General features: G+C 30.7%; 1 protein-coding gene across 16 annotated transcripts in view; it reads left to right on the forward strand.

Moving 5' to 3' along the window:
* The window catches only part of LOC143071638 (sodium channel protein 1 brain-like), a 102637-nt gene that overhangs the window by 23550 nt on the left and 60258 nt on the right, over positions 1 to 18829 (forward strand). For 5 of the 16 annotated variants that reach the window (XM_076246095.1, XM_076246094.1, XM_076246092.1 and 2 more), the window contains exons 1-8: positions 752 to 1398; positions 2527 to 3047; positions 4115 to 4138; positions 12551 to 12768; positions 13610 to 13738; positions 14221 to 14330; positions 16027 to 16242; positions 17075 to 17141. In XM_076246095.1, coding sequence (XP_076102210.1) covers positions 2649 to 3047; positions 4115 to 4138; positions 12551 to 12768; positions 13610 to 13738; positions 14221 to 14330; positions 16027 to 16242; positions 17075 to 17141 — 1163 coding nt within the window. In that variant the 5' untranslated portion in view covers positions 752 to 1398; positions 2527 to 2648. Of the gene's footprint in view, positions 1 to 746; positions 1399 to 2526; positions 3048 to 4114; positions 4139 to 12550; positions 12769 to 13609; positions 13739 to 14220; positions 14331 to 16026; positions 16243 to 17074; positions 17142 to 18829 lie in introns of those variants that run through there. The other 11 variants (XM_076246085.1, XM_076246090.1, XM_076246091.1 and 8 more) reach the window with 8 other exon arrangements.

Here is an 18829-nt window from a genome sequence, read left to right on the forward strand (position 1 = left end):
TTATTAGACATTTAACAAATCAAGTAAAACTATGTAAATAGAAGTCATGGCAGCATTATATGGATGACATATATGTGTTTTTTTTAATAATAATAAAAAGACTACAATACAAACAAATAGTCAATTATAATTCGAATCACTATGCTCATTTATGACGATCTGGTTGGGTTTTGGAATTATCCCCCCTTTCCCCACCACCAAATAAAAATAAAATAGGAAAATAACGACTATAAAGTACATAATGGAGAATAAGGTGATGCTACAAAATACCTACAGTATATATGATAGGATGGTCCCCATTTAGGATTGACAACATGGATATATGTAGCGTATTACTGATGCTTCGTTTTCTTCCCCGGGAAGTATAAAGGTAAATAAAAATAAAATAAAATTACAATATTTATTTGACATTTAGCAAATCAAGTTTATTAGAGATGAATATTACGATACATTGTTTATATTGTAAGGTGTTGCTGAATGTTTAAGCTGCCCAGAGATCTTTTTTGATGGCGACTTAAAGAACGTCGTCAAAATAAAATTTCGTCGATAAGAGTTATGGAATTCAAGGGCCTTCGTATATTTAAATAGGACAGTTTTAACTTCAATAACGATTTAATTAGTTCTGCTTTTTCAAATTAAATAGTAGCTTAACGATTTTTGTTTGTGACTGTTTAGTTATACTTCCAATGTAGGTATTTGTACAAGTTGTGATCAATTTTAAATGGCGTGTCCAAAACATTGGGTAAATACTCTCAATTCCATATAAATCCAACAGAACAAAATTATTCGACCGTATACTATTGTGGGACTACTTTTATTTACTATAATATATCTTTTCAGATTTAAAATACTTAAGCTTCATTTATTTGTCGAGTTTAATTTTCTCAACAACAAACGTTCCATTATAAAAGTCGGATTAAAAGGAGTGATACGGGAGACAGTCGCGGTGGAATATACAAGTAAATTTCGCAGAAGTCCATGTCTTTTTTTACACAATCTTACTAGTTTATCTATTAATTGTCTTTAATCATCAGTCACCCGTGAAATCAATTTATAACGGATGGTATTATTCTTATACAATGGAATACATATATTGAACTGACGTCATCGTTGGCAAAGTTTAAAAGTTTCCATAGCTGAATATCCTGGGATAAGAATTGAGTGCTGGAATCCATTAAAAAATCATTAGTTTTTTAAGCAGTGACTTTCCTAACAAAAGAGATATTAAAGGATATTATCACATATTTACCAGAAATATATTTTTTCTGCTTTACGTAATTCGGATTGGATAATAAATTAAAGAAACAACGTGATACTTGCCAATACTTATACTAGTATATGTTTTTGAACTTGGAATTACTTTTTTAATAAACCTAATTCTCTTTACAAACTACTAAGGTAAGACAAAGTATAAACTTATATATTTTCATTTATAACATAATAATTGTAAAGGTGTATTCGGAATAGAATTTTAGTATTTCAAAGTATTCAGATATCTGATTTTACACTGACGGTATTTTCAGTGAATGTTTACGTATGTAAATTGACAAACATAAACAAAAAAAGAACCAAAAAAAAAAAAAAACCAAAAAAAACCAAAAAAAAAAAACAATCAGATAATTACAACATGACAGTGCAAGTGGGTGCAAAATAAAAACGAAAACAGATGAAATTTGTTATTTTCAGAATCTTTAGTGATTTTACTGTATTACATTATATATTTATAAACTAAAAATTTGACGGGTGCCTTGCTATGTCTCCTCATCATTTAGGGTAGAAAGTTTTCCCCTTGTCCCCCTCCGTGTTTTGCCGTCTGTAATATTGTCCGATGAAATGATTGAAATGCTTAACACATAGTTACCATTAAAGATCATTAAATACAAAAAGTACTTTTAAGTCTTGTTTATTTGAATTAGGTAAAAACGATTCGTATGAAAGACATTTACATGTTGGTTGATGAGTATACAAAATATAGACTTAAAACATCTGTTTCAACGGCGGATAGGGTGGAGTACTTACAAACCTATAGTCACCACGTTTGGTTAGTGTCCAAAGTCAGGGTCTCCGTTGTAATTCAAACGCGCCATACGATATCAGTGCCCAATGAAAATGCGAAATCTCAAGACACGGGATGATTTATAAAACGGTATTGGGTGCTCGTCCACTTGAGGACTGTTTATAGTGAACATGTGTTGTTAGGTTGCTGTGACATGAAAGTTGACATATTTATCAAAGAAACCAGACGTTGAAAAATTAACTTGAGAAGGAACATGGGGTATACTTACTTTTAAACTGTTGTTTGTTCAATATATTTCTTCATTGTGAACATCGTCGATAATTCAGACAAGATAATGCTTTGTCGACATATCGGAATCTTCTTTCTCTTCTTCCAAATGCTGCCCACATTCAACAAGATATTCTGACAAGACTTGCGCATGAGGTGCTATAATTTCATCTACTCTAATATCTGGTATCATTATGACAATACTGAAACTTCATTTTTATTTTCTTGCTTGTTTTCTTCAGGCTCCAGTAAAATACGAAATGCAGCAATGCAGCCTTGTAAGTGTCCTTCTAAAATAAAATGTTTGGGATTTTAACAACGTAAAACCGTGAAGTGAAGTCAATAATACTGTGGGTAAATTGATATGGCTGCCAGTGGAAATGACGGAGTTAAGAAAAAAGACCCCTTTGGTGCTGCTAGTCTTACAACAGCAGCTTTTGCTTTGGCTGGTAAGACCGAGCCCCTAAAAGAACCAGATGAACGTCCCGAATCACGAATTAAAGAGTATACACCGGAATCATGGAAACAACAAGTAGAACAGGCGGCAGCAGCTCAGAAAAAGTTCGAGAAAACAGGAGGTGTTGCCGAAGCCCATCTTGTAGACGGGGAATTGAAATTCGATGATGACGAAGATGAAGCTAAAAAGGACCGAGATCCGAATTTGGTGGAAGGAAATCTGCTCCCCGTGGAATATTCAGATGTTTTCGATAATAAATTACTAGGCAAACCTTTAGAAGAAATCGACAAGTATATTAAAGACAAGGTATGAATAAAGTAAAGAAATTATTTTATGGATTATTATAAAAGTGTAGATTATCGTGACAAAGATTTAATCAAGATTTAATCATATACAGGTAAGTAGATTGCTCGGAATTAAACACAAATTAAACCTTTTTAGGATTATAGAAACGTATGATTATTATAATCCAGAGAAAACACACACATAGCAACTTTATACAAACAGTTGTTTAATTTTCTTTTTTTAAACCAAGAAAATTTCTGCTTATGTTTATTTTTAAGACCAAATCCGTTTTTGCACATGTTTATTTTGATATGACATGTTAATTTAACAGTTATTTTTTTTTGTCATGTACATGTATACAGTTTTGATGCACTGAACAATGTTGAAATGATATATCTCCTATCAATTTATAAGTCATCTCAATTCTTCATTTTTTCCCCAATATTTCTTAGTATCCATGCCCATTATTAACAGGTTTTGGCTTGGAATAGCTAGATAATTCATGTTGCCCGATTTTTGTGTGTTAATAATGTGAAACATATCTGTATATTTTTAGTTTACAGATTGATATTTTTCAAGAGATAAAATCATCAAAAATTAATCCTTGATTCTACTTCTTTTCACAGTAAAAAAAAATGAAAATGAAAAAGAAAAAATATTTTAATTTTGATAAGAAAATTAAAACGGTCATTATTATATCTATAACAGTAACAATAAAATGAAATACATGTGTATATCATACTACCCTAGGCCTTTACATATTTAAATTAAAAAAAAAAAGATGCTGTTAAAATCCCTTGCTATCATTAAAATTCCAATTCACAAAATGGGAATCAGGTTCCCAGCTTAGATGATGACTCTGTAGAAAGCTCATCCAACAACCAAACTTGTCTTGCAGTTGAATTAAAATATAACCCCTGCATGTTTTGATTACTTATACAGAAGTATCTCACTATATATATAAAAACAAATCCTTGCTATACACATTCATGCATTTTCACATGTATGTTTGCAAAACTATTGTTACTCATATCACTAATTGTCACCCTATTACATGTTATATAATCATAGTTTGTTTTGTTATACAGAGTTTAGTTTCTCCATATAGTATGGTATGATATAATATATATATATATATATACATGTTAGAAGTAATTATCCTGCTTATGGGAACCAAGGAAGTACTGCATGCTTAGTAGATATAACCAAGATATGCATTGTTCTGAAATATCATTTAATGTAAAACTAATGCTTGTGGCATTATACCAATATTTCCAGTTTTAAGATGTCAAGTTAGTAGAAAAAGTGTAAATAATTGAAATTTTCAGTTTTCATGTTTTCGTATATTTAGTCATAAAACTAGTTTTGCCACCAGCAATTTTACAGAATTTCAAATTGATTTGAATTTGTATTTGATATATAGCATTCTATGAGGTGAACTTATTTTTTCAAATATAAATTGATGAGGATTTTATATAATTATATATATTATTGCATGAGATGTCTATCTATTCCTTTCTCTCCCTTGAATTTTTTTAGATGTTGAAAAATTCTTTTTAGATATAAATGTTATCTTTTTATCTTCATCTCAAATCTTTTTCTGCATATTCTATAATGCTTTTTATTTTTTAAAAATCCTGATGTAAATTTACCAATGTAGAAACAACCCAAGGCTAATGCTTTTTATTAAAGTAATCCTATGCTAGATTTTATTGTCCAACCTTAAACCTTTGCTATGGAAGGACATTTATCCCATGAGATGTTAGAAATGTTAAATATTTCCATTTTTGTGTAGATTACTAAAATTTAAACAAAACTCTCAACTGTACAGTTAGCCACGATCCAAGACTAAATGATTTTTTTTGTCTGAGAACATTTTCCCTTACATTTTGAAACTCCCAAGATATTTTGACAGATATTGGGTTGGACCACCTCTTAGAATAACTGATCTAATATACAATCTGCTCGACTAAATAGTTTTGGCAGTTTAAGGGATTTTTCATACTGTCATTTATCTTGTTTGGTACAATACCATGCCAAAGAAGGCCTGCATGAAAAAATTTTTTTTTTTAAGTTAATGACCTCTTACAATCTCATACTTGGGAACTCATCATTTCTGTATAAACCAATGTTCAGTTTTCAATTAGTTGGTTGAGAAACTGTAACATATTATCAGTTATATATCTTTAGGCAACTGTTTTGACTATTGGGGGCCTATAGCAGCTAAACCCACTGGCCAGTTCAGAATAAGTCACATGAGATAAACAAAAGACAAAATCTAGAGGATACTTAAGTGATCATTGTATCATCCATAACTTCTTTAGACTTGGTACAATTTTGATGGACCCACAAAGCCAATCAGAAGTTTTTATTGAGTTCCATATATATGTAAAAGGTTACAAAAGCTAAAACTCATGAAAAAAATACATATACATTACGTTTTTTTATGGTTAATGAGCGAAAGTCTGAACTGATTGGAGCATAATTGAGATATAAGTATGGATTATTCCATCAGTACCTTAGACTAGAACCAGATCTATAACAATTTAATGTTTTGTCTAATGATTTTTTCCATGGGCTTTTTTAATAATTTATAATCCATTAAAATTATGCATACATTTGCTCTACAGTGTCAATGTTCTGGAACTTTGCCATTCGATTAATAAAAGAGTAAACTGCTTTAGAGTCAAGTTTCTGTAGAAACTTATTAACTATTTATTACTTCTATGAAATATACGTATTTAGACATTACAGACCATACAATAAGCTGCAATGTTGATTTTTTTACATTTCACACAAGGATACATATGACTTTTGAAAGTAAAATTTTATTGATTATGACCGATTTTTTTCTAAAATCATTAACTCAACTAAGTTTTATGCTTAGCAATATTGTAGTTCTAGCTGTGAGGAATTTATATTGTGAAATAAATAGGTGAATCTTCTTAACACATTTTTTCTGCAGCAATAAGATGTGAAAACTGCCTGAGCTGTCAATATTGATGGTACCGGAAGCTCAAGGCTTGTCTTAATGCACAAAAAAATAAAATAAAAACAAAACAGTTTCAACTACCGATACTGTTTTAATTTTCTTAGAGATAGTATTGTTTAACAAACCCTGTAATATACAATCATTTAAGGACATTTTAACAATAATTAGTCATTTTCAAATATTTTTTATGTAATTTCTTTACCATGCATTATTATAAAGAATTAAACTGTCAGAAGCTTTTGAAAAGTAATTTTTCATTTTCTTTGTGAATATTTTCACAAAGATACCTTTAAATATTCAAAATTCTTATTTTATTATGATGATACACAAATGGGCCTTGACAATTTGAAAATATCTAATGATCAAGTTACACAAAATACATATAAATAAGACATTTATGCATTTAAATTCAACTTTCATTTAAAATAGAATAAACATGATTTAATAGCAATTTTTTATTCAATTAGTTTAATGTGCTTGAAATTTTAAGGCAAACAATTTGTTTTGAGTTGAGGCATTGGGTGACTGAACACATTGGTACAAAAACCTTGGTTCAGGTTTATTTTTTTTTTACATCATTCAGTAGATTTTGAAAGTTGCCAGGCATTTATTAACACCAAATCAAGATTTGATTGCAAAATTATTAGTCAAAAGTGACTCAGTATAGCTTAAGTCTTGTCTATTGAACCTCAATCTTACACTCTTCTGACTTTATATATCCTATAGAGAATTTGACCACTGAGTGAGGGAACACATCTGGAATTGTATTTTGTTCTATACATAATTTCCTGTGTAGGTTTTTCATTGTTTTAGCCAGTCTTTGTACCACAGACAATACTGAGACTTTATCAATCAAAACAAATCTTAAGGGAAGTTGATATGCTTAAACAGAATTCTTTTTATAATTCCTTCCATTATTAAATACAAAAATTAATGTGACTGATTTAGAATTTCAGAATGAATCTTGGAAGTTTTTTATAGGAATATCATGGGTTTGGACATTTCTGATTTGTCATGGCATCACCAGAAACGTGTTTCACATTGCATGGCATTGCAAGAAACTTGTTTCTCATGTCATGGCATCATCAGAAACATGTTTCACATTGCATGATGGCATTGCAAGAAACTTGTTTCACATGTCATGGCATCACCAGAAACATGTTTCAGATTGCATGGCATCACAAGAAACTTGTTTCACATGTCATGGCATCACCAGAAATGTGTTTCACATGACAAGAAGTAGAATTTGTTAAATGTTACTAAGAAATATCCTTATTTCATAAAATATTGCTTTTAAAATAATACACATGGTCAGGTACATAACATTTTTATGGTCATTGTTATTTCTTCACTTAAATCAAACAATAGATGTATGGAATATAAAACTGGATTAATAGCGATTATCCAATAAGCTTTAAGTTTATTTATGGCATTTTAAGAATTTAATTAGTATAGATTATTCAGCCTTTATCACAATGACATTTTAGGAAAATTTTCTCCCTAAAGCAAGCCATTTTCTCAACTCATATGTTCAGTTTACTTTTCATTAAAAAGTGATAAAAACAATTTCTTAACAATAAATCAATAGTACTGTCTTCTAAGAGGAAGAAGTTTATATTTATTGATATAATTTCTATCTAGAAATTTTTGTACATTTTTAGAAACCTCATGAAATTAAGTTGACTGTCTTACTAAATGTAATGTGTTTTTTTTATAAAGAAATTTAATAAACTTTTCCTAGTACATGTACTACTAAATTGAATAGACAAAACAACAGGATAACATTTTTGAGTCCAACCCCTCATTTAAGTCCCTGGGTCTAGGAAATACCATAACATACGTATACACTCAATTATTAGGTTTGGGTCCTGTGATTCATTTTATAAAAAATCTTACAAAAAATATTACAAAAAATATACTTGCAAGTCATTAACATTTCAGTATAACTTTCAATCAGTTTTAGTCGTTAGATTATTTGTGAAAAGATACCAAAGCTTCTGAGCTCAACAAATCAAATATCAAGAAGTATGTCTATACCAAAAAAGGTGTATGATTTTTTTTGTACCAAAATTGGTGTTAAGTCACAGTGCTGACATAGACACGATTAGAACCTTTAACCAATATATCTCTCTATACATAGACCTATAAGAAGTAAGTTTGACAATGTATTACTTATATTGTATCCTAAAGTAAATGATAATAAAACGTTGAATGATGATACATAGCATTCTTTGTTGGGAACACATTACACCCTGCACAACTACAACTCATAATAAAATATTTACTTCTAGTTAGGTGAGAGGTTTTGTGTGCAGATCAAATATCTTCACTGGTTCTGTGATTTTAGTTTTGTTCACAATTATAATCAGACATAAAATGTGGGGGAAAAGTAAGACACCATGTACAAAGAGGACAGTCAAAAACTAATACTGAGTGAAAGAAATACAAGTTATCACTATGGCCAAATAAAAACAAATAACAGTCGTTAAAACTCTACAAAACATGGTGAATACTAACTTTTTGAAAGTTTTTGTGCAGTTAGATGAAGATAAAATCAAACTTTGATAAGATGAAATAAAATGTGTACAGATAAAACACCTTAATAGAATTTTAACAAATGAAGCTCAAGGTCTGTTAACTCTATTAGTCGTATATTCTAACTTTTTACAGATAAATTCATTGGTTTTCATTGACGTAATTTATTTCATTTCACATAATTTTCTTAAAGTGTTTTTTACAAAGTTATTGGTATTTCCATTTGTTTCTGTTTCAATGTTTTGAATATTTACAAAGCTAAAATAAATCTCAATTATCAATGTTTAATTTAATATTAAAGATGAAAATCAAATAAATCCATTTAAAGTTCAAACTTTATATAAACCCCCTCAAATTTAAACCAAGGTCTTTTTGTAGATCTTCATAATGATCGGAGTTGAAAGCAAATAATTTTTGTTCTGTTGGATAAAAGAACTTTAATAATAATTTCTTATCTGTTACTACATGTACAACAGCGAACATAAATTTTGTAATTTTAAATGCTTTTTTTCTGCGATGTTTGACAGGGTTTGCACAGTGACCTATTAGTGTAATAAGTGTATAATATGTCTTATAGATGTGTGATCTGATACCCGATTAACACTGACAATTTATTGTTTCACGGATAATGACCGATCAATATCTTCTTCAATGGATAATGTTACAAAAACTATGACGATTCAGTCAAGCAAAACCTATTTAAATAGTTACTGTATCGACTTGGCACTCAAGCAGATCCTATAATCCTAATTTATAGATCGAACGATTGAACATTTAAACAGTTCATCATGATTGCCATTGTTACAAGTTTTATTAGACATTTATCATTGCTTTTAGAATCCATGCATTGTCTTCTTAATGTTTTAATTCATTTTATTAATAAAGCTGAAGCCTACATTTTTAGCTCACCTGGCCCGAAGGGCCAAGTGAGCTTTTCCCATCACTTGGCGTCCGTCGTCCGTCGTCCGTCGTCGTCCGTCGTCGTTAACTTTTACAAAAATCTTCTCCTCTGAAACTACTGGGCCAAATTAAACCAAACTTGGCCACAATCATCATTGGGGTATCTAGTTTAAAAAATGTGTGGCTTGACCCGGCCAACCAACCAAGATGGCCGCCATGGCTAAAAATAGAACATAGGGGTAAAATGCAGTTTTTGGCTTATTACTCAAAAACCAAAGCATTTAGAGCAAATCTGACATGGGGGGTAAAATTATTTATCAGGTCAAGATCTATCTGCCCTCAAATTTTCAGATGAATCCGACAACCCGTTATTGGGTTGCTGCCCCTGAACTGGTAATTTTAGGGAATTTTTGCTGTTTTTGGCTATTATCTTGAATATTATTATAGATAGAGATAAACTGTAAACAGCAATAATGTTCAGCAAAGTAAGATTTACAAATAAGTCAACATGACCAAAATGGTCAGTTGACCCCTTTAGGAGTTATTGACCTTTATAGTCAATTTTTAACCATTTTTCGTAAATCTTAGTTATCTTTTACAAAAATCTTCTCCTCTGAAACTACTGGGCCAAATTAATCCAAACTTGGCCACAATCATCTTTGTGATATCTAGTTTAAAAAATGTGTGGCGTGACCCCGCCAACCAACCAAGATGGCCGCCATGGCTAAAAATAGAACATAGGGGTAAAATGCAGTTTTTGGCTTATAACTCAAAAACCAAAGCATTTAGAGCAAATCTGACATGTGGTTTAACCCTTTCCTCCATAATGACGCTTTTTGACGCCACCCCCTTTACTCCATAATGACGCCTTTTGACGCCTGTGTAGTACCTCAGTTGAAATGCTTTGACTACAAAATGTCTGCATCAGACTTAAAAAAGTTTGTATCCAATATGAAAAAAATATATCTGAGAATATATGACTTGAATTTCATTGATGAAATATTCCTTTTCATAATGCATTAATACTTTAAGCCTGATGATTTTTTTGATTGAAAAAAATCCTTATGCGAATCAAGTATGTGAAGAAAAAAAATCCATGGAGGAAAGGGTTAAGTGTTTATCAGGTCAAGATCTATCTGTCCTGAAATTTTCAGATGAATCGGACAACCTGTTGTTGGGTTGCTGCCCCTGAATTGGTAATTTTAAGGAAATTTTGCTGTTTTTGGTTATTATCTTGAATATTATTATAGATAGAGATAAACTGTAAACAGCAATTATGTTCAGCAAAGTAAGATTTACAAATAAGTCAGCATGACCAAAATGGTCAGTTGACCCCTGAAGGAGTTATTGCCCTTTATAGTCAATTTTTAACCATTTTTTTGTAAATCTTAGTAATCTTTTACAAAAGTCTTCTTCTCTGAAACTACTGGGCCAAATTAAACTAAACTTGGCCACAATCATCATTGGGGTAACTTGTTTAAAAAATGTGTGGCGTGACCTGGCCAATCAACCAAAATGGCTGCCACGGCTAATAATAGAACATAGGGGTAAAATGCAGTTTTTGGCTTATAACTCAAAAACCGAAGCATTAAGAGAAAATCTGACAGGGTTTAATTGTTTATTAGGTCAAGATCTATCTGCCCTGATGTTTTCACATGGATCGGACAACCCGTTGTTAGGTTACTGTCCTGAATTGGTAATTTTAAGGAAATTTTGCCGTTTTTTGTTATTATCTTGAATATTATTATAGATAGAGATAAACTGTATACAGCAATAACGTTCAGCAAAATAAGATCTACAAATAAGTTTACATGACCAAAATAGTCAATTGACCCCTTAAGGAGTTATTGCCCTTTATAGTTAATTTTTAACATTTTTCATAAATTTTTGTAAATTTTTAGAAAATATTTTCCACTGTAATTACTGGGCCAAGTTCATTATAGATAGAGATAATTGTAGCAACAAGAATGCTCAGTAAAGTAAGATCTACAAACACATCACTATCACCAAAACACAATTATGTCATGAATTTATCCGTGTCCATTGTTTAATATGCACAAGACCAAGGTGAGCGACACAGGCTCTTTAGAGCCTCTAGTTACATATATGTTAACCAATTTTATTACAACTACATGCATAATAGGTTAAAGTTCAGTTTTGTCATGAGCTTAGGAATTTTATTACAACTGCATGTATAATAGGTTAAAGTTCAGTTTTGTCATGAGCTGAGGAAAAAGGTGGTGAGGTATGGGAATCATAGTTTGCCCAGCTCTACTTTAGTTATACATGATTTCCACTATAGTTTTAGGTATGGATATCAATTCTCAACACTATCTAATTTCAGCCATGAAAGTGTTACTTGAAAAATATGGTAGACCTATTGTATAATTATATAGCATAGTTTTAATTATCCTTTTTTAACATGGTATTGGAAATGAAAGAAATATTTAAATTTATGTTTCTGGTTATGAATTAGGCATTGCATTTTAATCAGCATTAAAAATATAGAGGTATTATTATATGCGCATGTTGAAGAGTTTGTGGGATTCATGGACAGCAGTGTAATATTTGTTCTTTTTTTATGCATAAAAGAATAGATGGCTACCAGATTTAAATGGTTGTTTAGGCATTATTTACATATTCCCTCAGCCTTCATGCTTAACTTTCGGGTCCAAACGCCAGAAGCTCAATTTTAAAAAAAAAATGATTGTTGGATTCTATTGTCTTGTAGAGAGGAATTTTACAAGCCTGAAATCAATTTTACAAGCCACTGCCATAGGACTTGTGGTTAAGTGTGAAGACTATTACCTTTAATTGAGTTTGGTATTATGAGTAGATATAATAATAAATAATATTTACCAAACTAACTTTATTTTTCTTGTTGTTAACATTACATATTTAGATAATTGTGTAAGATTGAAGGTTCATATTTTTAAACAAAGGTTCATTAGAAAGTGGAAGGTCAAAGGTTATGATTTTTATGCCTGTCAAACTGTGTTTTATAACAATATAATGTATAATGAAAACTCAATAATGTTAAATTTGTAATGCGATGGATAAGTGAAGTTATTAAAATATATTTCTTTCTCTTTTTCAGACATTTATTGCAGTAGCACCTAGATTTAAAAGAAAATTCATCTACAGATTTACTTCAGAAAAAGCTTTGTTTTTATTAACCCCATGGAATCCTGTTAGAAAATTGGCAGTTTTCATTGCAACGAATCAGTTCTTTGATTATGTTGTGATATTAACGATTTTAACAAACTGTGTTTTTATGTCCCTGGGACCAGATTCAAAAGCTGCAGAAACTGCAGAGTAAGTTGTTATAATAGAAAAACAAAGTAAATGGGGTATTCATCCATGACACAAAATCAATAAATGCATAGCAACAACTATAAAAAACACACAAAAAGATAAGGAATAGCGCTTTTATAACTGTTCTTCATCTCAAAATCACAGTGAGGCCGGTGACACAGAACTAAAAAACTCTTACCTTACTGCAAGTTTAATACAGCCCTAAGCACCAGTTTGAATAGAGACGTAACATCACCTAATTGAGCTTATAACTAGGGGTAATCACTTCACTGAAATAGGATAACATTTTTCAAAGATTCATTCTTAGTTGGCCAGTGATATTGCTTGCCTTAAATTAGTGGAGAATAAAGGCTTTTTCCCCTGGAGAAGATTCCCAATTTGAAAAAAATTTGGCTTAAAATTATTCCCAAAAAGACAAATTTTTTCCCAAACAGTGCAGTCTCAGTAGTAATTGTGCATGAATACAAACTGAGAAACACTCATTTAAACATTTTGCATGCCTAAAATGACTACATGTGCAGATTTGAGGGTCTATTTATGTAAAATCAGTGACAAAAAGGGGTCTTATTTCAAAGCAGGGGTTGACTCTTGAAAGGGGGTCTGTAAATTGAAGTTTCAGTCAAATTTGTGGTTTGTTTTAAATTTCCCAATTTGATAAAAATGACGCATATTTTCCCAATAAAAAAGGGTAGAGGTAGTTTTGAAAAAAAACAACAATATCACTGGTTGGTAAGATAAGAAAATATTTATTTTGATTTTTGAAATCTACCTGTTTGCATTTTCATATGACACTGCAATATGTGTGAAATGTCAAATAATTTGTATGCATTTTTAATTTCAGATATGCCTTTCTCGCCATATATACATTAGAATCAATTATCAAAATTTTAGCAAGAGGTTTTATACTCCACAAATTTACATATCTGAGAGATCCGTGGAATTGGTTAGATTTTGCGGTCATAGTTTCAGCGTAAGTTTGTAAAAGATGTATTGTTATAATTCTTAAGGATGGCAATCATACCACATTTCCTTATTCAAATTGCATAGTTTGACTTTAGTCTATAAGTTTAATAAGGGGGAAAATGTGGAATAATTAGTATGGAATTGCAGATTTATAAATAAACACACATATGTCTTCTGTTATGTCTTTGAAAATTACAGGAGATGTTTTTGGCCTAATATTATCTGATTATTTTTATTGTATGTTTTTTTATGTGGAGGGGGATTCAAATCAAACAAAAAAATTACTATACACCTATTTTTGTTGAAAGAAATCAATTGCTAAGTACAGCTGTATAGAACTACTTTATTTTTTTTCTCCATTGGTGTTAACGTTTCAGTGAAATATAATCATATATCTTATCACAAACAAAGAAATAAATTTAATAAGGATAAAAATCATTCTAATGTCAATAAAGAGAGATGATAAAAGATGTTTTATTGATATTCCAGGTACGTTACAACAATAATTTCTGAAGTCAGTGGTAGCTCGGGGACAAATCTACAGGCTCTTAGGACATTCAGGGTTTTCAGAGCATTGAAAACAATTTCTATTGTTCCAGGTAAAATATTGATTTGAGATTTTACCATTCTCATCTAAAGAAGATAAAATATGCACCTACTTATTCATAATATCATCTGGTTTTAGATTTTTCTTTACCAAAACAATTTGAAACAGACAGAGTGTGCCAAGAATTACTAGACATGCTAGGTGATAATAGTCCATAATGTTGAAATTCGCTTTACGAAGTTCAACACAAAGTCAGAGAAACAGTTTGCAGCCTTGACTTTTTTTATCTTCAATAGAAGACAAGATGAGGCTGAAATTCATTACAGTTTTATATGAAGATCTTGTCAGTTCTAAAGATTTCATAAATACTAATTAGCCTGTTGGCTAATAGAAATATCTCCTGGGTTCTCATACATTACATACAGAAAATCATTTCACTTGGTCAATATAGTGTTTTAGATATTTTTTGCTGTAGTTTCTTAAAGAATTTTTAAATTCTATTCAAGCTTGAGGTTCAATATACCTTTTACCTAGTACTATGTGAAACGCAAGAGAACAACAAGACCACTTCAAAATTTTATGTCATGTGAACAAATAAGATTGCATTCATCAGAGACATATATACACATCTCTGCATTCATATTTACTTGGGCAATTTAAGGTGTTTTGATAATTTCTGTGACACTGTTTATCAGATAATTCCTTATAATCATCTGTAATTGGTCAATAGAAATAATTAGTAATTCATGGTCTTTATAATTAACAATTTCTTAAATCATTTGATCCTGCTTTAATGAACTGAGTGAATCAATTGAGATCTACAATAACATTCAACAGATTGGAAAATTTGATTTAGCGTTAGCAAACAAGTTGTTCTGGTATAGCATTAGTTAGAGATTCAGATGGATAAAAGGTAGATTTCATGTCGTGAATCAATAGGGAAATAAGTGGAAAAGTGTAGGATATGAATCGGAACAATGCACTAGTGGACAACAGGTTAAATAGATAAAGAAAATCATTAAAACTGTGACAGAGCTTTGACAGCATAGTGATTGAAAAATTTGATATATTTAAAGCTGTGAAATATTAAATATAATCAGATTATAAATCATTTATGAGAGCAATAAAATAAATTATGAGATTTTAAGAGGGGCAACATAAAATATGACAGACAGTGCAGAGATCAAATATAAAAAAATGACTTGTAGGGCACAGGAAAAAACATAAAAAGGACAGACCATACCAGGAAAAAAAAACATAAAAAGGAACAGACCATACCAGGAAAAACATACAAAAATGTCATTCAAAACACAAGGAAACATAAAAAATTATGGATAGGGCACTCAAAAACAATGTCAGACAAGGCACAAGAAAACAGGGGTGAACAATGACAAATGTATTTCACTTGAAGCCATAAAAACAATTTACAGACAGGGCACAAGAAAACACTCATGATGCATATCACATTCAAACTTAAAATCCTTTAAAAGGGACAATTTTTGGTAAATATGTCTCTTGATAGACTTATAAAGAATAATGGTAAAAGTAAATCGTAATTTGCTATGGAACACTTTTTGTTGGAGGATATTTGATTTATAGATTGCTTCCAAGGATATCAAATATCTTTAATATTATTTGAAACTTTTAGTTTTATGACGGAGAGCCCTGAACAACTCTCAAAGCTCTCTATCTTCTCAATGAATTATTATATAAACTGCTAATTATTATTATATTTGTCTGTTTTTCAGGTCTAAAGACGTTAGTTGGTGCATTACTGAGGGCTTTCAAGTTGTTATTTGAAGTGATTATCTTGATAACGTTCTGTTTAGCTGTGTTTGCTTTATTTGGATTACAAGTTTATATGGGAGTGTTAAGACAAAAATGTGTTGTAGATGTTCCCAGTTATAATGCAACTAGTTCTATGAATTATCTAGCTTATTACAACGATTGGATCAAAAATACATGTAAGTTTACAACTTTATATCAGCTTATATGGTCCATGTAAAAATAAGGAGATGTGGTAAGATGACCAATGAAAACACTATCCACCAAAGTTTAAATGAAGTGGATGTAAGCAATTATAGGCAGCCTTACGGCCTGTATATTTTCACCCTTATAGGCAACCATTGAGCATAAATATTTTCACCCTCAATTTATTGGTTTCCAGTAAACTATGAATCCTTATGATTTGATTATGTAACCATTATATAGTAACCCGTAATTTTCATATAGAATTTGTCAGTGATCCTACAATATGATTTCAATGATATACCAAATGTTCAGTAATAGTCAGATCTTTGGAGTTCTTCTGACATGTATTAAACACAGTTTCACCTGTGTATTACATACATATATGATAACTGCTGTCCTCCTTGTCTCACACATATAATGCAAAGCTATCATTCCGTGTATCTGGAAATATTTAAAAGTTCATAATGTAATCAGCTGCCATCTTTGCTAGTTGATGTTAAATATTATTGTCCTTTTGGGTCAAAAGGAAATGAGAGCAATGTAATCAAACTTAACAATTTAAGTATTTCGGATTGTAAATCTTGATTAGCCATGATGAATCGAGGTCATGTTCAGTGCATGTAACATGTATTTTTACAGCCCTTTTAAAATACTTGTTTTTGACATTTGGAATGAAAGATTTTTTATTTTCAACAATATATAGTCTATTCATTTAATCATGTATTATATATATTCTAGTTTTAATAATAGAATGCAGAACTAATGTTGATAACTGCAAACTAAAGTTGTTATGCAGACATTAATGACTTCTACTATCTTATGCAGCTAACTGGTATGAAGATCCAGAGAATGGTGGTACTTATGTTATATGTGGTAATGCCAGTGGTTCAGGGTGAGTGTATATATAATGGTAGGCAAAACAAATGTGTTGTGCCATCACTAACAATTCCTGTGCATAAAGCTGAGGATACTGAAATAATACACCCACACTTTTAATTTTATTTGCATTCAAAATGACCGGTTTAAGACACTTGGAGTACGGCTGATTGTGTTAAACAAGTTAACCAAGGCTGCTTGTATTGGACACATTACAAAATCTCATTGTTTTGGCCAAGTTATTTCAGTCTGATTGTTTTGGATAAGTTTCCCAAGTCTGATTGTTTTGGATAAGAAAATCAAGTCTGACTGTTTTGGACAAGTTAATCATATCTGATTGTTTTGGACAGGTTACCCAGGTCTGATTGTTTAAGGCTAGTTAATTAAGTCTGACTGTTTTGGACAGGTTACCCAAGTCTGATTGTTGTTTAACATGTTTAAGGCTAGTTAATCAAGTCTGACTGTTTAGACAGGTTACCAAGTCTGATTGCTATTGACAGGGAACCAAGTCTAATTATTTTAGACAGATTACCAAGTCCGATGGTTTTGGACAAGCTACCCAAGTTGGATTTTATAGGATACCACTCAAATGATGAGCTGATTTATTAATACCATTAAGTCCAATTTTGCCCATACATACAGAGGGCTTAGGGGTATTTCTCTTCACAATATTTGTTTTAAATATTTGGACAGCTGTATACATTTATTTAAATTGAAGGGTTAAATGCTACTAGTACTAGATCATTAGTACCTTTTGTTTATTACAATTGTCTGAGAAATAGTTCATAACTGTACTCTATCATTGATATATTGTATGGAAATAAAATGATTTTTCTTTTGCACTTAACTACCCATAGGTTATTAAGTACAAACAAGTATCCAGAATATTAAGGAATGATAAAAGGTCTTATATATACTCCTCATGGACTATATATATATATATATTTAGTTCCTAGGAACTTTCAAATGAAATATGAATTACTGAAAGTCATGAAATGTAATTTATAATCTTCATATATAAATTGATTACTAAATTATAAATTTGAGAACCTAAGGAGTGCATAATTTTATTGTACAATTGCAGACAGGCAAAAGTTATGAATTGTAGTGCAAAATTTATAGTGGGAAAGTTCTTTTTGTATGATCTTGCATCTTCATATAAGTACAAGGAAGTGAGTTCTGAATATTTTATCAGTCAGACATGTTATGTTGAATTCCACTAGGTATGATATTTACAGTTACGTTTATTATAGCAATGTCTACCAAGCCTAGGTTAACTTTCCATGACCTTTTTGCTTATAAGTTATTTAACGAAACGCTTGACCTTGTACCATATAGTTGTCTATAAGATATAAAAGATATATACAATAGAGTACCTCTGAGCTTGGTGCACTTATACCAGTATTCAAAATACATGTTCAGTTAATGTTGGCTTTGTTGCTCAAGGTTTAATTTTCTATAAAAAGTCATTGACACAATTTAACTAAGTTTGACTTATACCTTGACATTTACCTTTTGATATATGTAAAAACAGAAAAGGTTTTTTTTATAAAATTTTACAATTTCTTTTTACTGATTAGTAATAAATTTGGGTCTCCTTGAAGGGTTTTAACATGTCACATTTACTCAGAAGAATTTCCAAAGTTAAGGTTCTTCGGTTCATTTAGCACAGAAGAAATGAAATTGGTACCAAGGGATCTAGCA

Source organism: Mytilus galloprovincialis, chromosome 4 (assembly GCF_965363235.1).
Source record: "Mytilus galloprovincialis chromosome 4, xbMytGall1.hap1.1, whole genome shotgun sequence".
In the NCBI taxonomy this organism is placed as follows: domain Eukaryota; kingdom Metazoa; phylum Mollusca; class Bivalvia; order Mytilida; family Mytilidae; genus Mytilus; species Mytilus galloprovincialis.